Raw genomic sequence first — 24,063 nt, 5'->3', positions numbered from 1 at the left:
ATACGTATCTAGTTCGTTTTTCTAGATCAATTCATATTTTCCCGGTATATGAAATTCATAATAAACCTCCACTGAAAAAGCGACATCTATTCAATAAACGGAAAACTAAATAGGCTATATTCACAAAATAAATAAAAATCACAATTAAATATTTATAATAATACTAAATTAAATACAGTTAAAATTATCATTTAATAAAACTTTATTTATCTAAAATCTTTTAAAAACATCAAACAGCAGATGTCGCCACCCATGCCTAAAAATTCCGTCAATATGTCATCGCACCGTATTGAAAAATCCTCTCCGGGCGTCTGCTAAAACTCCTCCAGCTGCGTTCGATTCGATTACGTTTTGTCAGTGCCATTATGAAATTATATTTTTAGATGGTAGACCGTTGTTGATGTCTCTCCGTAGAATGTTCCTTCATTTAAAATCATTTATGGGACATCACCCTGCCAAATAAACGTTTTTATCAGAGCTAATCGTGTTTGCATCGCTTGAATTAAATCAGCTATGAAAATGGAAACCAAGTTTAAAATTTTAACCCTCAACTGCTGGTAAGTAGTTTTCACTTTTCAATACACATAACCAAGGCTTAGGAAGATAGGAGAATAACGCTAACGAGAGACCGCAAGATAGATTTGACAATCGCAAGGCCTCCGGGTGTGAATAGACTTTGACAACTTCCTTGTAGGGGGTCTTATCTTTAAATCTAAAGAAGCTGGACAAATGTTAACGGTATTTTTGAGTGTAGAATCATTGCCGGTTAGAGGCCTTGCCATTGAAAAATAATAATCTTACTAATCTGGCATGATCTTGGTTATTGAATGTTTCGCGCCATAGAGTTAATTTCTTTAAGATTAGATAAGACCTAGTCTACTACATTTTAAGGTCATTGAATACGCGGCGCATGCCTTGAATCTTCAATTTCAAAAGGTCAAACGTTATTGACCCCGAAATCGTAAAACCCCACGTGAGTTTATTATCTTAGGAGGGTCGGACACTTGACATTATTACACAGAATGTGCCTTAACTCACTAAATTTGAGGAATCTCGTGAAATTTAATGTAGATTATTTACTCAAGAAGTAATTGTTCAAACCCCAAGTATTTATTTTTGTTATAAATGTAAGAAATAGGACTATACACTCAACCAGAGTATGACCCTATCTCAGTAATTTTTGGGTTACTTCCGACCCCTTGAATAAGTAATAAAAATCGATACTTGACCGCATGGCGCGCTTATAAACCGTAGTATTACAGAGGTATGATTGTTATTTATAGCTACTATCATACAAATTTAATTACAATATTTAGCAGTACTAAGAAAATTGAGCGCGCATGTTCACATCGACTTGTGGTCTCATGAGTCTTTGTTTCATTACTTTAAGATGTCATTTCATTTTTAAATCGTGATTGGTGCATTTTTAAATAGAGGTTACTTAGCGTTACCATAAGTTTATAAGATATGTTCCATAAGTATGACACTACCTATATTTCGTAATGCTAGAGACTTACTGAGAACGACATGAGAATTGACTACACTCTGTTTTGCTGTCCATCTTCCAATTTACTCTGTACTAAGCCTTTGACAGCGCCTCACTAGGCGTCGCTTTACGGGAATCTATGATGTTTTACCTCTGTCACTGCATGACAAGCTCTCAGTAACCATCGACAAACTTATGGAACATATCTTATGGCCTTATGGTGTTACTCGGTGTAATGTGTGTTTTCGCGGTACCTTTCTAACAGATTGAGTACGGGTAATTTTTTAGAAGCACTATCCTTGACATTGATTACGGCTTCTCTACGAAAAATTACCTTTTTGTTTGAGAGTGTTTTAACTAGCGAGAGAAATTTTAAACATAATTTCATTTGATTAAACGTGTTTGTAGATATACATGGCAAAAATTGATTAAAACATGTTTTTGTAGATATCTATGCCAAAAAACATGTTTTTAACTCGCTTTTCGGGTTAAAACTCGTTTTTAACTCGTTTTACGGTTTACAACACGGTTTTTGTTAATTCGCTTTACGGTTTAAAACACGATTTTTTAATTCGCTTTACGGTTTAAAACACTGTTTTTTAATTCGCTTTACGGTTTAAAACACTGTTTTTTAACTCGCTTTTCGGGTTAAAACACGTTTTTAACTCTCTTTACGATTTAAAAAACGTTTTTAACTCTCTTTACGATTTAAAACACGTTTTTAACTTTCTTTACGATTTAAAACACGTTTTTAACTCTCTTTACGATTTAAAACACGTTTTTAACTCTCTTTACGATTTAAAACACGTTTTTAACTCTCTTTACGATTTAAAACACGTTTTTAACTCTCTTTACGATTTAAAACACGTTTTTAACTCTTTACGATTTAAAACACGTTTTTAACTCTTTACGATTTAAAACACGTTTTTAACTCTTTACGATTTAAAACACGTTTTTAACTCTTTACGATTTAAAACACGTTTTTAACTCTTTACGATTTAAAACACGTTTTTAACTCTTTACGATTTAAAACACGTTTTTAACTCTTTACGATTTAAAACACGTTTTTAACTCTGTTTACGGTTTAAAACACGTTTTTAACTCTGTTTACGGTTTAAAACACGTTTTTAACTCTGTTTACGGTTTAAAACACGTTTTTAACTCTGTTTACGGTTTAAAACACGTTTTTTAACTCTGTTTACGGTTTAAAACACGTTTTTTAACTCTGTTTACGGTTTAAAACACGTTTTTTAACTCTGTTTACGGTTTAAAACACGTTTTTTAACTCTGTTTACGGTTTAAAACACGTTTTTTAACTCTGTTTACGGTTTAAAACACGTTTTTTAACTCTGTTTACGGTTTAAAACACGTTTTTTAACTCTGTTTACGGTTTAAAACACGTTTTTTAACTCTGTTTACGGTTTAAAACACGTTTTTAACTCTGTTTACGGTTTAAAACACGTTTTTAACTCTGTTTACGGTTTAAAACACGTTTTTAACTCGCTTTTCGGTTTAAAACACGTTTTTAAATCTCTTTTCGGTTTAAAACACGTTTTTTTTAAATCTCTTTTCGGTTTAAAACACGTTTTTTTAAATCTCTTTTCGGTTTAAAACACGTTTTTTTAATTCGCTTTACCGTTTAAAACACTGTTTTTAATTACTTAAAACCGCGTTTTAACGTACTTTACGCAGTTTAAAACGTGTTTTTAACTGGCTTTATTCTCTACCAACACTTATACATCGACGTATATATACCCTATACAAATTGTACAAATTAAATTAAATTAATATCATTTATTACTCATTTCCACGTACCGTCACTCATGATTCTACAATAAAAATGTACTGTTAAAGCTGAGTTTTGATTATTCTGTGTAGGAAGAAGGTAAAGGTATTATTTATCATTGCGATTCAGAATTGTTTTCATAAAAATTTATGGTTCGAAGTGTTTTTTGTATAAAATAATTAAATCTGACGGAAATGAAATAAAATTTTGTGAAAAGATTATAAGTTATGGGTGCGCTGCGATAGCCAGGTGAAGCCACGTAAAGAAATTATATTGCCAGTTTTTCAGACTAGGAGAAATGATACCATTTACAAGCGGAGGCCAGGCTACGTGGCAAACAAAGAGCAGCACAAAGTAGCCTGGCCTAATGCTGTAAATGGTATCAGGGATAGATTTAATTTTAGAAGTAGGAATGGAGAACGGTTAGTATTTACTTCAGCCCGACTCATAGGCCAGTATAGAGCCCCTCCCTCCAACACGTAACGAAAAGTGTAAATTATCTTATTGGCTCACTTAAACTACGTTTTGATGACGTTGCTGACGGGGACGGCGAAAAATACGTAATTCCTTTTTACCTCTGTCGATATGACCCGCCTATTTTTTCATACATACCTCCCTCCCGTCCCGGGGAAGGGGGTCCGGGACTTAGACGCGCGCCCACATTACCCTGTTCTCCATTCCTACTTCTAAAATTAAATCCATCCCTGATGGTATCAATGCTTTGAACAGCAAAAAAAAAATGCACAGGCTTACATTATAATATTGTATTAATTTTATTGTTGTGCAAGAAAAACGGCAAATATTAACATTTTTATCGTAATAGGCAAAAAGTATTATTTATATTCTTTAATTTAACACAAATAAAATTTAACAAACCAATTTTATTATACTTTTTAAAAAATTTATTAAAAATAAAAAAGTCTAACATTTGCGAAAAGAAATGATGAATTTCAGTGTTAAAAGTCCTTTGAATTTTTGTATGAATTAAAACAGGGGAATTGTGGGAATGTCCAAGAACAGAGCAGAACGATTTCCAGCAATTGCCAATTACCTAAGCACATCAGATTACGATTTCGTCTTTTTACAAGAGGTAAATTTAATCTTAATATTTAAAAATAAAAAATCAATTGTTAAGAGTTCGGTATTATCCGCAACGGTCTACGGTCTATGGTCTTTGTCTAATATTAAACTTGTGGCCGACTGTATTCACCAATCACATTGACATAATTGTCAATTGTCAAACCACACGTCGTGGTACCGAGAATTCATTGTTGATCGTTCTTGAGTTGACAGTATGTCCTAAATGGGGTGGTCCATAAAGGGTGGAATTGTAGAACCGAAGTACAGCGATTATGAGTGGGAAATGTTCTGTGAAATAGTGTTTGTGCTTAACCCCATAAATTTAGCCCAGAAAATGCTAGGGGTCGTCCTTAAAACACTGTAATCATAAGGAAAACTTGTCATAGAACATTTTCTACTCAAAATTGGCCACAGAACCCATTGTACTTTTGGTCCTACTATACCACCCTTTTTTATAACACCTTGTGTACGTTAATACATTTTAGCTCCAATTTTCTATTATCCTTACCAATAATAAGATGAATTTTAGAGAACATTTTCTACTCAAAATTGGCCACAGAACCCATTGTACTTGGTCCTCCTATACCACTCTTTATAACACCTTGTGCACGTTAATACATTTTAGCTCCAATTTTCTATTATCCTTACCAATAATAAGATGAATTTTAAAAACGTCGTAAGTGCCATAAACGCCTTTCTAAGATACCACAATTTAGCTCTCATTTCCTTTAGCGATACAGTTACAATTTCATGGGTGGTGTCATTACGAAGTGCCTAATTATTCGGGTTTCCGTTTACCCGGGTCCCGTACACTATATAGTACTTAAGTTTAATTATTTAATCAATTCTAAGCCAGCTAGAAATACCATATGACACTTCTTGCTTCGAATGATAACAAGATCTTAAAGACCATAATAAAGCCACATCGTTCTTGTTTTTAAAAATATCAAACTTAGATGAAAACTAGTAAAGTTAGTTGCGTGTAGATAAAGGTACTAGAAAAGGGGCGTGTCCCTTAGGGAAAATTGTTATAGAACAATTTCGACTCAAAATTGCCCATAGAACCTAGTGTACTTTGGGCTTACGACCCTAAACAAAGTGGTAAAACACCAGTTACCCCCAACTTTTGAAAAGAGACCATTACCAAGAAGTGATATCTAGTTTATTAGGGTGAAGGTATAAGTTAGCCACATTTCCAGCTTTATCTCCAGTCCAAACGTAGGTCCGGAGTTAATTCCCGCCTCTAAATTACAACCAGCATCTCATTGGTTCTTGAAAACTGACGTCAGCGCGACGTGAATGATGAAAATTACTTATTTTCCGACTGAGGAGAGGTGAAATAGCCCGGCCTCCTTTTACGTCCCCCCTTGTATTTTGAAAGGGGGAATGGGACTATGGCGCGCGAATACTTAGGCATCTTATACCTTCTCCCTAGTAAACTAGATATCACTTCTTGTCATTACATTATTATAATTTTCATGAAAATATATGTTAATTATCAATCAACTAATTTTAATTCAGGTTTGGTGTATGAGTGATTACGATATAATAATTAGGAAAACGCAATCGGTTTTGCCATACGCTCATTATTTTCACAGGTGATATTAATGAGCATTAAATTAAACTACGATTAAACTTAATTATTTTCATTTAACTAATTAATTAAAATTAGCGGAGTCTTTGGAAGTGGAGTTTGCGTCCTATCCAAGAGTCCATTCACCGACGTGGCTCTTCATACTTTTAGTTTAAATGGCTTCGCTCATAAAGTTCACCATGGAGATTGGTTTGGTGGTAAAGCCGTTGGATTATGTCGGGTTTACCATAAGGGACTCAATATCAGCTTATTTGTATCTCATGTGAGCATCGCCCAAACATTTCTAAAAAGGGTGTGACCTTTGGGTCAAATTGAGTGGAAAGGGTCAAGGAATGGGCCAATCGATGTTTGGGAGAACATACCTCCGTAACTAAGTGTTGTTGACCCCTATCATGTTCTTTGACACTTTGAACTCAGTTTGACCCTAAGAACACACAGCAGCAGACTTATCAGAATCATCATGAAAGCTCTTGATAAGAGCATGATTCAATACGACCATGCAGTTCTTTCGTTAAAATTAGAGCTAACCTATATTGTTCAACACATATGTAGCACCACGCGGAATATAACCGTGTCCAGGACCAATATTTGGCTCATCGAATCGCTCAAGCCTTTGAGATGAGTCAATTTGTGCGTTTGACCAGTGAAAGCTCTGATTTGACCATATTGGCCGGAGATTTTAATACAGAACCAAATGACACAGCTTACAGAATTATTCTGCATAATACCGGATGTATGGATGCTTTTTTGCAAAAACCTCCATTGGATTCCGGGGTAATTACAACTTTTGAAATTTTTTGATGAAACATTACAATCTGAGCTAATAATACAAAGCAGCCTACAAATAAAAGTACGATCAGAATAATATAATACTTTTCTTCGAGAGAAGTGTACTTGCGCAAAGCGACGTAATTAGTAATTGTAACATAATTCTTCCTCAACAACATCCCTTAACATTTATTATAGCAATTGGGGTTACTAAACCGAATCATGCATGCACATACGCCATTTTAGATAGTTCCCTCATCATTACTATATCTATTAGCGCTGCTTAACTATTTGCCAAGGCGCGTGCATTGCATGCGCGTGTGCGTTTTTGTCCCGCCACGTCAAGACAATCAAGGTTTGTGCCTACTTGATTGCTGAATGGGGATTTAGTACTACCAAACAGTTATAGAATTCACCCTGCACGGTGCGATAATAACGCATCTCTGAAGTTAACTGAGTAGGAGAGCAAATTAACAAAAATGGTGCCATGAGCCCGGGAAGAATCATGTTACTCAACCTTCTTCTGTTATCCAATTCTGATACGATTTACCATAGTGTACTAATTTAAGATTGAGCTGCACTAATTAAGCCGTTAGAACAAACCTTAGCTAATTATTAGAATATTATTACTACAGTTCTATTATCTTCGAACATTTTTTGATCTTGTATTGGTTCTTGTTAATATTAAATAGGAGGCACCAGACCCAGCAAATGGTATGACTTGTGGACATCCTAGAAATTGTTACACAAGCGAAGCTGAACTTAAAGAAGCCCCGAATGGAAAGAGGATTGATTACATCATGTACAAAACAAACGCTGGTAACCAACTTTTATTTCAGAAATAAGAATTTTTATATATCGTTCTTTATTAGATTTTCCTTGAAAATTGCATAAATGTTTTTGAGTTCTATCACTTCCTCAATTAACTTTCTATTCATATTCAAAACATAAGAAGTAGTTTCTGAAATTTATCTTCATAAAATACAATTCCTTGTTTCGTTTTCTAAACAACATCCCTATCTTTACCATAAATTCATAAGATATGTTCCTACCATATAAGTTTGTTAATCTCTGGTTACAAACTGGAGCTTGTAATTTTGAAGTGAGTGAGGTAGGTTATAGATTTCTCGTCATGAAGTGAGTGAGGTAGGTTATAGATTTCTCGTCATGAAGTGAGTGAGGTAGGTCATAGATTTCTCGTCATGAAGTGAGTGAGGTAGGTCATAGATTTCTCGTCATATGAAGTGAGTGAGGTAGGTCATAGATTTCTCGTCATATGAAGTGAGTGAGGTAGGTCATAGATTTCTCGTCATGTGAAGTGAGTGACGTAGGTCATAGATTTCTCGTCATATGAAGTGAGTGAGGTAGGTCATAGATTTCTCGTCATGTGAAGTGAGTGAGGTAGGTCATAGATTTCTCGTCGTGAAGTGAGTGAGGTAGGTCATAGATTTCTCGTCATGTGAAGTGAGTGAGGTAGGTCATAGATTTCTCGTCATGTGAAGTGAGTGAGGTAGCTCATAGATTTCTCGTAAATCGATGCCTGTTGAGGCACTGTCAAAGGCTTAGTACAGACTAAATAGGATTAGATGGAAGTCCTGCAAAAGCAACCGAGTGTAGGACTTCAATTGTGGCGTTGTTCTTGAACTGGCTCGAGCTGTAAGTCTGTAGCATTACTTATGGAACATATCTTATAAACTTATGGTCTATACCGGTTTAAATTTCAATACTTGTTGATTGTATAAATATTTCTGTTGTGTTCTGATTTATTGGACGTTTTTCTTTCAGGGACTTCGGTTCAAGTTTTGTCTTGCGTTTTACCCATAAACAGGATTCCCGGTTACGATGGAAAGATTTGTTATTCTGACCATGAAGCTTTGGAAGCTACTTTGGCGGTTTACAAGTCCAGTGATAGTAAGATACAAAAGGTCAAAGTAAAAGGTCAACTATACATTTTACTGTATTAAAAGTTCGTAGCTCATCACATTCTATTCAAGCCCGTATTGCAGCTTTAGAAGATGGTCAAGAAATCATTCACTCTAGTCTAAAAGCCCTTCAAGGAGATCGCCTTTTTTATATCCTGATGGTCATTGTTCTTTTCTGCCTTTTCATCTTGACCTTCCCATTAGGTGGCCTTTTGGGCCCATTCTACGGTCTATTGGTTGTTGTAAGAGTCCTTTTATCAGGGGCTGTCTTCTTGGCTACCTGGGCGGGTATTGTCATATTTAGAAGCGAACGAAGTTCAACAATAGGAGCCGATTGCAACATTCAATTGTTGCTGGACGCCTTAAGGGCAAAAGGTCAAGCCGAAACTGCTAAGGAGAATAATCAGGCCTTGCATAATGCGGTATATAGAGGTGGTGGTAATAGTGCCTCGACACCCGAAAATACCTCCATTTGAATAAGAGATGTTGTGAGAACCAAAAGCTAATTCATTCCACCAAAAACAATTGATTGGTGATTTTTTTTTCTTTGTTAAATTTAATTATTTTTTTTAACTAATTTAATTATTATTCTTGGCCATTAATTAATTATTATTCTTGGCCATTAATTAGTTAATTAATTTCTAATACTTTAAAAATAAATGGCACCCGGTTGTTCAGAGTTCTCTTTATGTAAGTGACAAAAAGGTCTGGTCGATTTAACCGGTGATAGATGTTGGTTAATGGTTGGTCAATGTCACGTGACAATGACGTCATATTTTATTTTTTCTACCTTATTTGTTTCTTGTAAGCCAAAGACTACTAAAATAATTCTATAAGTCAAGCAGAGTTTAAAGGGGACTTGATTGATTCTTAAGTAGATGGCGGTGTATGGGTTACTATATTTGAAATACGTCACAGGCACGTGATACATGATAGGCGTGGCCTAAATACCATTCAATGCAAGGAATTGCAAAGAACTTCAGCTGAGATTATCAACAATTTCCTAAAATGCTATTTAAATTCCAAATATAACAAAAACACAAATTTTTTAGCCACGCCCCTTTAGTCACGTGTCTGTGACATTTCACGTATTCAACCTAATTCTCAGGCCCTTTAAATGAAAAAGTACATGATTTCACCCTAAATATGGTTAAAATTCTGTCTATTTTGGACAAGATTCATAACAAATCGTATTATTATTTGTATATTTGTGCACACAATGCCATAAAAATATATATATATTATAAACAATGGAATATAGATAAATAATATTAATAATGTTCACCCGCCCATGGCAACAGCCTTTATACTAAATATTTCCCTACACGAGACCAATCGCGATTAATATATACATATAAATGAAATGAATAAAGCTTCCACGATATATATATACAGTATATATATAGAGTATACAGTGTTGTGACTAACATGCAGAACATTTTCATAATGGCAAAGACAGAGATTAAATAAAAATATATTAGTCACAAAGGTGTATGTGTAATTCATTTTTATTCTTAACCATTTTGTGACGAGAGACGCAAGGTATGTAAAACCACGGAGCTGTATTGTAGAAGGAGTAGAGACTCGTAGCTTCCCCTCTACTAAAAAAAGCTAGACCTTATTTGTCCATAAAAAGGGGGTATGAATTTTGACCCTCCCTCCAAACCTAGGCGAGCCAATGTAAACAATAAAGATGGCCGCGAGCTACGAACGTTCAGGAGGGTTAAGCCTCGGTCTTTTGTGTATCGAGTCCGAGTGACGGGAGTTTCTCAAGGGTTTGCAAATATTATTTAATTTTTTATTTTTACTATTATTTCTATTTATATTAATTATAATATGGGAAATATTCAAAAATTAAGCCGGGAAAGAAGAAAAAGGACGCCTTCTTTAAAACACGTGACGACAGAGATTGTTTACATTGGCTCGGTATGCGCGAAAATTGTGCGTGGAGCACTAGTACGCTTATGTCTAGGCCCTAGAGGCCTAGTCTCTACTCCTTCTACAATACACATCCGTGGTAAAACCGTTCGACATTTTCTCTGAGAGCTAGTTCGAGAACGACGCCAGAATAGACTACACTCGGTTTAGCAGGACTTCCATCTTCCTATTTAGTCTGTACTAAGCCTTTGACAGCGCCTCACCAGGCGTCACTTTACGAGAATCTATGACCTACGTCACTTCATGACAAGCTCTCAGTAACAAGTGACAAACGTATGGGGCATTTCTTATGAGCATATGATAATAGCAATGCGTTAGAGATCGTTAAAACGCGAGGGAAATAACCCAAGGTGACCTCCCTACTGTGGTGTTGCTAACTTGTTTCTCTTATGGCATTAATGGAATGGTCAAATGAAGCATTCCACTAATTTAAAAATGCTGCCTTCATGACCTTGAACCGTATATTTAAGGTTAAGAAGACCATGTCAACGTTTCCCCCATAAGTCTAAAATATATTATAACGACTTTTACCCCCCTTCAAGGAGGTTGAAAGTTGCAATAAGTTAGGCATTATTTTAGTAATTAGCATTAATTAACTATTGTTGGAGCGCACGTGCTATAGGTCTGGTATGGTTCACCGCGCAAAAGGAGGCACTGCAGACCCTTATTCTTACTTCCTCATTGGATAGTTCAAACATACGATACGATTCTAGACAAGAACCACGGAGCTTCTATTAGAAGCTCCGTGCAAGAACCACTTCGAAATGGGAAAATACGTACGTTGATAGTGAAATGGCACAAGTACCGCCACGCTTTTCTATCCGCTGCCTTATCTGCCGGTTCCGTCTGTTCAGTATTAAGCGACATCTGTTGGACACCAACACTATTTTATATAGTTTTAGCTTCACCCCAAATTTTTATATAAAAGTGAAACTAATATTATTATTACTACATTATAATCTTTGGTGTTTATTTTTATACCTTGGTTCTGCTTCTACATCATGTAATTGTTTTAAGAAAAAAATTATAATAAATATTATTAAATAATACTTTTGAAATTGAAATAATAAATATCTTAAACTATTTTCAAAAATAAATTAATTTTGCATTTGAACTCATCAAAATTAATGATTTATTCATGGATTTTGCTAAGTGGGTTCAGGGATAGATTTAATTTTAGAAGTAGGAATGGAGAACAGAGTAATGTGGGCGCGCGTCAAAGTCCCGGACCCCCTTCCTCGGGACGGAGGTGTATGAAAGAAGAGGCGGGTCATAGCGACAGAGGTAAAAATGAATTACGTATTTTTCGCCATCCCCGTCAGCAACGTCATCAAAACGTAGTTTAAGTGAGCCAATAAGATTATTTAAAACTTTCGTTACGTGTTGGAGGGAGGGCTCTATACTGGGTGGTCTATGAGTCGGACTGAAGTAAATACTAACCGTTCTCCATACCTACTTCTAAAATTAAATCTATCACTGGTGGGTTTTTATGCTTTGTATCAACCCTATTGTATGTCCCGATATTGAGAATTATCTACCCCTTTGTTACATCGAAACTGTGTGATTTTCATTCAGTGACACACTTACGGTTCTTAGCTTCTTTACGTTTTTACCCTTGAAATTTATTTTGGGATAGTCATAAAAATATCACCTATTGTTAAGGGCAAAATAGGTACTAAACTGTTAAAAGCCGTACATTTCAAATTATTGCTTTTCAGTTCTTTACAATGACGTGGCTCGAACACGTATTGAAACTATATAAAACTTGGAAGCACACGTTGGCGATTCACATTTCTTTGAAACCTGCTTTCCGATTGTTTTAACCATGAAATTCGGTATGTACGTGTTGTTCCTTGCAGCTATCGTGATGTTTAAGGATGAGGGGACAATGGTCAACGCAAACGAATTCGCGAAGTACGCGGACTTGGCGAAAATGTTTAAAGTGCAGTGTATCAGATCGAATGGTTCTTTACACGAAGATCAAGATATTGGCATATTGAAAGAAAATTTGCCAAATTTCTGCAAAAACAATAGTAAGATTGAATGCAAAACACAACTTTAGAAACTAAAATGCTAAAAAAGTTATTTTCTTAGAAATGGATAACTGTCTGATGGAAATTAAAAATAGGATTCAGGTAAATCAATAATATAACCATAACCATAACCCCTGGTTCTATAGTCTGCTAGCACGAACTTTCACGTGACGTCACACCCTCCTATCTCCTACCTCGGTCTGGTTTTGTCGACCATATTGGAAGTCGTTAGCTCTGGTCATACAATTTAGACTGCCATTATTATGTAACGCCCCCTGTAGCTCCTCCCATCTCAGTACCCCTCTTTAGGCGATTTTGAGTCGACAATATGACATTTTGCTCTTATAATGGGCCACCATTTTGAAGTTACGATTGCGAGGGTTTTGGGGATGACCCCTCTATTAAATTTGCATTGTTTAATTAATTTAAGCAGGGATAGATTTAATTTTAGAAGTAGGAATGGAGAACGGTTAGTATTTACTTCAGTCCGACTCATAGCCAAGGATAGAGCCCCTCCCTCCAACATGTAACGAAAAGTTTAAATCATCTCATTGGCTCACTTAAATTACGTTTTGATGACGTTGCTGACGGGGACCTTTTTACCTCTGTCGCTTAGGCCCGCCTCTTCTTTCATACCCCCTCCGTCCCATGGAAGAGGGACCGAGACTTCGACGCGCGCCCACATTACTCTGTTCTCCATTCCTACTTCTAAAATAAATCTATCCCTGATTTAAGTTATGGGTCTTTAAATAAATAATAAAATTATGATTAATAATTAAGTGTTATTGTTCGCCTTTCAGGATACGCCCAATCAACCGGACATCACTTGCTTGGACAATGAAGATATTAGACTCTCGAACAAATTGCAAAGGGAGTGCTCGAAACCAAATAGTTTTCGAAAGAAAGCAAGTTTCCCAAAGTCACTTATTGAAAAACCAGGGCTTTAAATTATAGTATATTTTGGGGCAGACACTACAAAAGTACCATTTTTCTTCTAGGTATTTCCGAAATATCATTTACTATTTTGTTGTCTCGCTAACGTGCTAGACGTAATACCAAGAGACGAGCGAATGACGTTTTTAACTAATGTCCGTTATGTATGTATACAGGCCCCTAAATTTTAATTAAAACCATAATTTAATTTGTAATTACTCAATTTAAGAACTGCCAAAACGGGCAATAAGTGAGTTCAACGAATTCAAACATCAAATGTATAACTTGGCATAAAAATTAAATGAAAATTTGACGTTGAATGTTTATTTGGTTTGCCTACCAAATGGTCTATTTAGCAAAGGCTCAATTACTAGGTTTTATCTCTCCGAGTGACGATGACATCACGGAGAAGTATTACACTGCACGTCTCTGTCCGTGTGTCTGTCACCGCGTCCGCAGTTGACAAATAGCAAATGCGTTCGCAGGAAGCAAGTTTAGCTTCTAGTCCATTAGCATTGTTAGGGTTAAGATTTACGAGCCGATTGGCAAGTGTTACGAGAAACCTCTAGCCTCCCAATGGCTTGCACCAAAGGTTCACGCAATTGCGTATTTTCTTAACTTTTATTATGAATTAATCGCATTATATACCCTAAATATCCAAAAATTATTAAAGAGGCATACGCTTGAATTCAAACGTCAACAATAGCTATGATTAAAACGATCTTAGGAATAAAGTTTCATAAAACGATTTAACTAACATTAAGCTAAAGTAATTACGATTAAAATAATTAATATTAATTTAATTAATTATTTAAGAAAAACCTCTTAATTGCATCTCGACTCGGAGAGGTTTGTTTATTTTTCCCAACTTGTTTTTAACAGAAATATAAAGCGAAACACACTTTTAGGTCTGTTTATTATTACCATCTTGTTTGGTCTTTAACTACGTCATAACTCAACGGGCGCGGCGCGGCGCCGGCTAAACACGTTTCACGGCCATGGCCACGAGAGGCGCTCAATACCGTGTTGTTAGTGGTTCGACGTCCTCGCTCCTCTTCACGTCCGCTAGGCGTATTTCTAAACCTTGGTCTTGCAAAACTGGTTTTTCCGAAAACGGGAAATATTTAGCTAGTGAGGTTGGCTGCTGGCATGAATGATTTTGTGATGAACTTGCAAGAAACGGAGATGATCGCCGCAAATGTTTTCGAGTTTCTCGGCTTTTTATTTCTATTTATCGTTAGTTTCAAAGTTTTTAGATCGCTATGTCGCGGTTTATACCAATGTTACCTTGCACCCATGCTGGGCATGACAGTCAATTTCAAAGAGATGGGAAAATGGGCAGGTAAGCTAGCAGTGTTTTATTTTTGTTTTGGTGAATCCCAAGGCTTAAGTGATTAGTTTAATTATTAGAACTCTCTCAGTGTATCTCGTAATTTACATAGTCTACCAAAAGCTACATTTGATAGGGTCCGTAGATCAATACACGTGTATTGAGTTGTTATTTAAAGCCCTTATTATAATTGTAATTATTGTCCAGTGTCTAACTTAATAGTTTCACAATTATTTAGTTTATTATTAAGCCTAGTTTAATTATTTTAAATATAATGTGTTCTCGCGGATTAGTTTTAATCAAAATTGCACGCTGTTAGAGCCATTGTATTTCCCAGTGTTGCCAGAACGGTTTGCAATACACTTACCCCAAAGGGAGTACCAAGAAAATAAAAAAATTAACTAGTCTAACATAATTTCTATTTGTTATTAAACCTGTTGCTCAATTTTCTTTAACTTCTATTAAATTCTAACTTCGTTTTACACAACTGGGGTAATAAAAGCTAAATGATTCATGTTCTAAACAAATTTACGCTCCCTTTAACTAGAACTGATTTAAACTGAACTCTGCTTGCAACATGTACTTGCAAAGTGTGTACCATATTTAATCCATGTGTGTACTGAGTGAGGGTAGAGGCGCGTTGTTATAAAATTTAAGCTAGACAGATAGTAAATTAAAATTAAAAAACGTAATGTCAATTAGCAAAGTCACAAAAATCCACCAAAAGAAAACTATGATTATTTTTAAGATAAAAATTATTTCAGTTAAGAATAAGATAATATGAAATTTAAAGAAAATAGGCCTAAGTTATTTTTAGTTCGTTTTTCATTAAAAATCGATGTTTTACCTCATATGGTGTACTAAACCTACTTTCATAATTTAAGGAAATGCCCCTCAAATATTGTGACATTCTAAATACCCTCTTTTTATGTATTATAAGAAAAGAAAGTACCTACTTTCCTTTACAATTGTAGTGCAGAGGTAGATCACCTTTCGTAAACCTCGGGTGATTGAAATTTTGGGTAAAATATGTTTTTCCCATGAAAAGGAGATTTGTAATGTAAAGAGAGACATTTCTTCAGTGGGGGATTTTGTCTAGTGTTTGGGGGGAAACAGTTTTTTTTTTCATATTTTTATTTGTAAGGCACGGTCAAGAAGCGATGTATAGTTTACTAGGGAGAAGGTATAAGATGCCTAAGTATTCGCGCGCCATAGTCCCAGTCCCCCTTTCAAAATACAAGGGAGGGCGTAAAAGGAGGCCGGGCTATTTCGCCTTTCCTCAGTCGGAAAATATGACTGTAATTTTCGGAGTTAGGGATTTCGTCTAATGTTCCTCCACTCTTTGGGGGGTAACAGTTTTTTTTCCGATTTTTATTTGTATGGCATAATCAAGAAGCGATATCTAGTTTACTAGGGAGAAGGTATAAGATGCCTAAGTATTCGCGTGCCATAGTCCCAGTCCCCCTTTCAAAATACAAGGGGGGGACGTAATAGGAGACCGGGCTATTTCGCTACACTCTCCTTAGTTGGAAAATATGACTGTAATTTTCGTCATTCGCGTCGCGCTGACGTCATTTTTCAAGAACCAATGAGATGCTGGCTGGTTGTAATTTAGAGGCGGGGATTAACTCCGGACCTACTATACGTTTGGACTGGAGATAAAGCTAGAAATATGACGAGTTTATACCTTCTCCCTAGTAAACTAGATATCGCTTCTTGGCACAGGCATATTGCTTTTACGTCTAGCTGTTTTTTAAAAAGTCCAGAATAAGTTTTAAGTCAAGGTTACTGTTAATATCTTACGTTTTAGTGATGTAAGCAGATTTGAAATGATTGCAGGCGAGATTAAAGAAAATTTAAATTTGAAGAACAAAATTATAATTTATATTTAATATTTATTCATTTTCATTTTCATTTTACCAAAGGAATAAATTATTTTAATATTACCTGTACATAGTCTTACGTTTCCACTATATATCTATTGACAGTGCGTTATCTTCGATTGTGTTTTGATATATGAGGAAATGAAATGGGGTGCCATTAGTCTGCAGGGGGCCTAGAAAACATTTTCCCCTCTTTTTTAGTCGTAACGGTCATTGTATATTATCAGAAGTATATAATGCTTCTCTTCGAGAGAAGTGTACAAGCACAAAGCGGGGTAAGTGTAACGTCACTCTTCCCAACATCGGAACACTTAGAGCAAGGTTACTAAACCGAATCACATACACGATAAATAGTTCCCTCATCATTACTCTATTAGCGTTTAAATATTTGGCAAGACGCATGCGCTTGTGCATTTTTGTCCCACGTCAAGACAATCAAGGTTTGTGGGATGATTGCTGGGGATCTAGTGCCAAACAACTATTGAATTCACCTTACGGTGCGATGCCCATTTGTAGTTTGATGAGCGGGAAAGCAAACTAAAAGGGTGTGCCTGGGAAGAATGACGTTACAAACCTAAAGCATAGGGAGGATACAGAGTGTCATCCTTCTTCTATTATCCCCTTCTGATATTATATGCCAATTGCTGTGGGATAAGATTAAATCAGTTCGGGCCGAGTTTTTCAGGCCCGACCCAAGCCCGGCCCGGTTTTAGCATTTTGAGTAAGCCCGAAACCCAGCCCGAGTCCGAGTACAAAGTTGGCTTTTCGGCCCGGTCCGGCCCGGCCCGTTACATGCATTAACCAAGCCCGGCCCGACACGTTGCATGAATTGAACAGGCCCGGCCCGGCCCGGCCCGTTACACGTAGTTCAGTTGTAATTTTTATATTTTTTTTTTTTACATAAAATCAATGATTTGAATTCATATTTGCTTTAGCGTCGTGTATTTTTCATTTCTTTTGATAATTGTTCGTTACATTTGTCCTTAGAAGCTTATACTCATTTAAATTATCTTTCATTTGAACTTTGGATTAAATGATAATCAACCAAAGCCCGGCCCGGCCCGTTAATTTCCAAAATTTTAAAAGCCCGACCCGGCCCGTTAGTTTCCAAAATTTTAAAAGCCCGACCCGGCCCGGCCCGATACAATTTTCAAAAGTGGAAAGCCCGGCTCAAGCCCGGCCCGTGCAGGACTCTGAATCAGTTTCATACGTTAGAAAATTTCCTAAATTTCCTTTAAAACGCTGTTATTTCTAAAAAGTCATGTTTTTTATTATTATCAGTCATAACTGGGGCCACAGATGGAATAGGAAAAGCATACGCTGAAGAGGTAACGTATAACAATTATCCTTAAAATTATCGTTGAATGAAAGTAGTTTCCAAATACTACTGAGATAGTGATATTCAAAAGAATAATGTCTCAATGAGTTTGGAAATAAACCTATTCTCAAATATATTTTTCAGCAATTTTTTTTTAATATTTCGCAATTTTCTGATTGCAGTTGGCGAAAAAGGGCTTGGATGTTGTCCTAATCAGTCGAACACCTGAAAAACTCAAAGCTGTAGCAGAAGAAATAGGTATAAATTTATATGTATTTGTATTAATGGGGTATGAAGGGTTTATGCAAGTTAAAATTGGTATAAATTGGTATGCATTTATGTTGTGTTCATGCAAGTTTATTTTATTCAATTAAGAAAGTTAAAATATGCTCGAAATAGTTAATTTTATAGCGAAATACTGGAAAAAGGCTGAAAATAAAAGGCGCGATTTCACTTAGATCTTGGTAAAAGTACCGTTAGAATGCAATGCATAAATTTCATTATAGTGGGTTTTCAGCAGAGGCAATTTCGGTAACAAATGCGAAGATAGTATTTTCAAATAATTTACGTTTTGCAATAATGCTTTTATACCTATTCGGTTACAATTATAAAATTGAAAAGTTTAATATCTGCCTCTTCAACCCGTCAATTTTGTCCACTTTTGCGAAGATAGAATTTTCAAATAATTTACGTTTTGCAATAATGCTTTTATACCTATTCGGTTACAACATTAAAGCTGAAAAATTAATATCTGGCTCTTCAGCCAGTCAATTTTTTCCACTTTTGCGAAGATTGTATTTTCAAATAATTTACGTTTTGTTATAATGCGTTAATGGCGAATCGGTTACAACTTTGAAACTGAAAAAATTAATATCTGCCTCTTCAGCCAGTCAGTTTTGTCCACTTTTGCGAAGATAGTATTTTTCAAAAAATTTACGTTTTGCAATAATGATTTTATGGCTAATCGGTTACAACTTTAAAACTGAAAAAATTAATATCTTCCTCTTCAGCCAGTCCATTTTGCCCACTTGTCTTTCATTGTTTTTACGTCTTTGTTGTCAAAATGCGAAGATAGTATTTTCAAATCATGTACTTTTTACAATAATGCGTTCATGGCGAATCGGTTAAAACATTGAAACAAAGTTTTAATATCTGCCTCTTCAGCCAGTCAATTTTGTCCACTTCTCATCCATTTTTTTCACGTCTTTGTCCACGGAAACAGATAATATTCAAAGTCAATTTAACTGAATAAAATCAACAATTGTTTGAATCTTTCATACTTCCTTCTATCAGAATCTACTTCTAATGAATAAAAAACGATTGTCTGACCAGTTTCCCTGTTCCCATAACCTTAATCATTTATTGTTGCATTAGCTGTTAACAGAGTAATAATTTCATTGTTTTACAGAAAAGAAGTATGTTGTTAAAACGAGGGTCATTGCGGTTGATTTCACTGAAGGATTGGAAATCTACGATGTTATACGACAAGGTTTACAAGGTCTCGAAATTGGAGTTCTCGGTAAGTACAATTTAAGATGAATTTGAATAATTACCTATTGTTATTGTGATTTGTGAAGGAAATAAATAAATAAATGAATGTTTTAACCCCTTCACTATTAATTGACCCATTTGACCCGGAAAACCTTTAATTTATGGCGTTTATGTATTTACCACAAGTTGATGAATACATTTGTTCAAATGTGGATGAGAGGGAAAGTATGACAATGGCCATAGAGCCTGTGTTAAAAAACGCGGACATCAAAGTTTCGCCAATAACTATTTAGTTTACTAGTGACTGATGGACTTGCAAAGTCGCGATTGAAAGTAGTTCAGACATTTATGCTCCTTGGTTTAACCATAGCCCACTCGATCACACGCATCACGACGCAAGCTGCTCGCGCTATAGCTAAATTACCGAGATTTGTTTTAAACGTATCTAGTGTTATGTGCTCTTCTATTGCTTCGATAACCTTACTTAAATCCATATTATACCTTCAAATACCTTTTAAAACATTACCAGCTACTCTGTCCTGACTAGAAATACAAATCGAGGAAGTTCTAGCATACACAATAGCAGACGACGGTAACCGCGTAACCAGCCGCGAATTAACACAAGACCTATTTTAAGGGAGTGAACAGGCCCAGTGTATAGCTACGCCAATAAAACGGTCAACTACGTATGGCGAAACTCTGATGACTCGCGACTGACTTTTGGCCATTTTCATACTTTTCCTCTCATCCACTTTTGATTTGTTTAAATTGAGGAAGCCAATTGTTCAACACTCGTTTGTTAATTAACTATTAATTCCTTGATTTTAGTTAACAATGTTGGAATGAGCTACGTTTATCCGGAATATCTTTCCCAAATCCCTGATGGTGATAAGGTGAACCATTTTGTTCGTTGTTTAACTTTAGAATGTACGTTAAACAAATTAGTGTATTAATATATCATAATGTATTTAGGTTGCTATCAACATTATCAATGCTAATGTTGTTGCTTGCACTATGGTAATTGTCTTCAGAAATTTCGTAGTTTTTTCCTTGGATTGACTTACATTTTTCGTTTCGGTATCTTTTTCAGATGATGAAAATGGTTCTGCCTGATATGGAGAAACGTCGTCGTGGTGTCATTATCAATGTTTCATCGTTGAGCGCTATTAACCCAGTTCCTCTGCTCACAATTTATGGAGCCAGCAAGGTAATTGTCTTAAGTTTTTGATGTGATTTTTTTTTTTTTTTTTTTTTTTTTTTTTTACCAAAATTCGAAATCGTTTTTGAACTAATGATTCATGCAGTTGGGCTTATATTGTATCTTAGTGTGTATTTTTTTATTTTATTTTAGATATACATGGATTTCTTATCACGTGGGGCTCACGTTGAATATAGAGAGAAGGGGATTGTCATTCAGGTAAATGTACCTTATTTCACAGGCTTTGAAAAGTGTTTTCTTTGTGTTTGGAGATGGTTGCCTGCATATTTGAAAGAATAGATTGACGGCTTTGGGTTGTCCGTAGTTATGAAAGAATGTGTTGTCTTTATGTTGTCTGCACATATGAAAGAATGATTGTCTTTGTGTTGTCTGCACATATGAAAGAATAGGATTGTCTTTGTGTTGTCTGCACATATGAAATAATAGGATTGTCTTTGTGTTGTCTGTACATATCAAAGAAGAGATTGTCTTTGTGTTGTCCGTACATATGAAAGAATGTGTTGTCTGTACATATGAAAGAATATATCGTCTTTTGTTTTGTCCGTACTTATGAAAGAATATATCGTCTTTTGTTTTGTCCGTACATATGAAAGAATATATCGTCTTTTGTTTTGTCCGTACATATGAAAGAATATATCGTCTTTTGTGTTGTCTGCGCATATGAAAGAATAGATTGTCTTAAGGGTTGTCTGCGCATATGAGAGAATAGATTGTCTTAAGGGTTGTCTGCAACATATGAGAGAATAGATTGTCTTAAGGGTTGTCTGCAACATATGAGAGAATAGATTGTCTTAAGGGTTGTCTGCAACATATGAGAGAATAGATTGTCTTAGGGGTTGTCTGCAACATATGAGAGAATAGATTGTCTTAAGGGTTGTCTGCAACATATGAGAGAATAGATTGTCTTAAGGGTTGTCTGCAACATATGAGAGTATAGATTGTCTTAAGGGTTGTCTGCAACATATGAGAGTATAGATTGTCTTAAGGGTTGTCTGCAACATATGAGAGTATAGATTGTCTTAAGGGTTGTCTGCAACATATGAGAGTATAGATTGTCTTAGGGCTGTCTGTACATTTGAAGGAATAGATGGCCACAATTGTTGTCATCAACTTTAAAGCTTTAATATTAAGATGTATGTTAACAAGAATTTCCACTTCTTTAAATTTGTGCAGTCAGTACTTCCCGGGTTTGTCTCAAGTAACATGTCAAGAATGAGGAAGTCTTGGTCAACCCCCATGCCAGCTGAGTTTGTCAAAGCTGCCTTGGCCACTGTTGGCATTGAGGACAGAACTTACGGATATCCAGCACACAAATTGATGGTAAACTTAACTTCATTTTAAGCACAATTAATATTTATTTTCTAAACTAGACAGATATTTGGGCTTCCTAGAGCAAAATGAACATTTTCTTATACCTTAATCTGTTCTTAATATTTAGGGTTACGTTATCGAGTTGATGATGCTGTATTTGCCAACTTCATTGCACGAAACTATCAACTACAATGTTAGTAAAGGAATTCGTAGAGGCTATTACAAAAAACACGGCCTTCTTAACAACCCAACTAATCAAAATGATAAAGTTAAGGCAAACTAATAAGAGCTAAATAAAACAAATAATTACATTCTTTAACTAATTTCTTTAATTTTTCCGCTTAAATCATTCGCATATTTGGTACTGTTTTCTACTACTTAAAACCTTGCAAGTTTTGGTTGTGATAGGGTGTACTATTTTTGTTTATTTTCTTAGTTAAAAACGTGTTTTGTAATTAAATTTGAATACTTATTTATTTTTCAAGTGCTTACTTTCATTTTATTAATGTTCAGGCAGCCATTAACTTTCAACATTAAAGATTTTTTGTCATGTTGTTGGGGATAATATAAAATTTTTGAATAATGTGTCGGATTAATTTTGAAATTAGTTGAATAATTAATCAAAAACGGGATTAGTTGAATAATTAATCAAAAACGGGATTAGTTGAATAATTAATCAAAAACGGGATTAGTTGAATAATTAATCAAAAACGGGATTAGTTGAATAATTAATCAAAAACGGGATTGGTTGAATAATTAATCAAAAACGGGATTGGTTGAATAATTAATCAAAAACGGGATTGGTTGAATAATTAATCAAAAACGGGATTGGTTGAATAATTAATCAAAATCGGGATTGGTTGAATAATTAATCAAAATCGGGATTAGTTGAACAATTAACCCAAAACGGATTTAGTTGAACATTTATCCCAAATCGGAATTAGTTGAACATTTATCCCAAAACGGAATTAGTTGAACATTTATCCCAAAACGGAATTAGTTGAACAATTAACCCAAAACGGATTTAGTTGAACTTTTATCAGAAAACGGATTTAGTTGAACATTTATCCCAAAACGGAATTAGTTGAACATTTATCCGAAAACGGAATTAGTTGAACAATTTATGTGAAAACGGATTTAGTTTAACATTTATCCCAAAACGGATTTAGTTGAACATTTATCAGAAAACGGATTTAGTTGAACATTTATCAGAAAACGGATTTAGTTGAACATTTATCCCAAACCGGATTTAGTTGAACATTTATCCCAAACCGGATTTAGTTGAACATTTATCCCAAACCGGATTTAGTTGAACATTTATCCCAAACCGGAATTTGTTGAACATTTATCCCAAAACGATTTAGTTGAACATTTATCCCAAAACGGATTTAGTTGAACAATTAACCCAAACGGATTTAGTTTAACATTTATCCCAAAACGGAATTAGTTCAACAATTATCCCAAAACGGAATTAGTTCAACAATTAACCCAAAACGGGATTAGTTGAGCAATTAACCCGAAACGGAATTAGTTGAACATTTATCCCAAAACGGATTTAGTTGAACAATTAACCCAAAACGGATTTAGTTTAACATTTATCCCAAAACGGAATTAGTTCAACAATTAACCCAAAACGGGATTAGTTGAGCAATTAACCCAAAACGGATTTAGTTGAACAATTTACCCAAAACGGAATTACTTCAACAATTAACAACAACGGAATTAGTTGAACCATAGCCCACTTGATCACGCACGCTGGCTGCACGCGCTCTAGAAGCCCGTCCAAACTATTTTTTTTACATGTTAACTCGCGAATACGGCGCGTCACATAGGTTCGGTCTAAAATTCAAACCCGTCTGGTTTTAACATGGGCGTCTATGGGAGGGGACCAGTTTTTTCAACGTTTTTGATAATATTAGTGCATCTACTGGTTCAAATCTCTTGAATTTTTAATGAGACGTGTATTGAAAG

The 24,063-nt window shown here is 35.3% G+C and overlaps 3 protein-coding genes across 3 annotated transcripts; all 3 read left to right on the top strand.

The window, feature by feature from the left end:
- Positions 1-327: 327 nt before the first annotated feature.
- On the top strand, positions 328-10,124 carry nSMase (neutral sphingomyelinase). Its single transcript, XM_089857040.1, has 8 exons — positions 328-557; positions 4,266-4,362; positions 5,874-5,950; positions 6,025-6,208; positions 6,499-6,720; positions 7,407-7,533; positions 8,500-8,625; positions 8,682-10,124. Exons 1-8 carry the CDS (start codon positions 514-516, stop codon positions 9,110-9,112), a joined length of 1,308 nt encoding a protein of 435 aa, XP_089713166.1. The 5' UTR covers positions 328-513; the 3' UTR covers positions 9,113-10,124.
- Positions 10,125-12,093: 1,969 nt separating this feature from the next.
- On the top strand, positions 12,094-13,883 carry LOC149616071 (uncharacterized). The gene is made up of 5 exons (XM_089857046.1): positions 12,094-12,607; positions 12,669-12,709; positions 13,408-13,512; positions 13,606-13,704; positions 13,770-13,883. The coding sequence occupies exons 1-5, from the start codon at positions 12,400-12,402 to the stop codon at positions 13,788-13,790; spliced, it is 474 nt and encodes a 157-aa protein (XP_089713172.1). The 5' UTR covers positions 12,094-12,399; the 3' UTR covers positions 13,791-13,883.
- Positions 13,884-14,558: 675 nt separating this feature from the next.
- Positions 14,559-22,574, top strand: LOC149616070 (very-long-chain 3-oxoacyl-CoA reductase-like). The gene is made up of 10 exons (XM_089857517.1): positions 14,559-14,882; positions 18,035-18,081; positions 18,254-18,329; positions 19,480-19,590; positions 20,391-20,455; positions 20,535-20,579; positions 20,653-20,769; positions 20,914-20,979; positions 21,955-22,101; positions 22,220-22,574. The coding sequence occupies exons 1-10, from the start codon at positions 14,690-14,692 to the stop codon at positions 22,373-22,375; spliced, it is 1,023 nt and encodes a 340-aa protein (XP_089713643.1). The 5' UTR covers positions 14,559-14,689; the 3' UTR covers positions 22,376-22,574.
- Positions 22,575-24,063: the final 1,489 nt, after the last annotated feature.

The sequence above is a fragment of the Phalangium opilio genome, unplaced genomic scaffold (genome assembly GCF_054372755.1).
Source record: "Phalangium opilio isolate 3A_F unplaced genomic scaffold, DU_Popi_V2 ptg000217l_1, whole genome shotgun sequence".
NCBI classification, from domain to species: domain Eukaryota; kingdom Metazoa; phylum Arthropoda; class Arachnida; order Opiliones; family Phalangiidae; genus Phalangium; species Phalangium opilio.
Note: the sequence above shows the minus strand (reverse complement) of the source record. Positions and strands in the feature narration are given on the sequence as shown.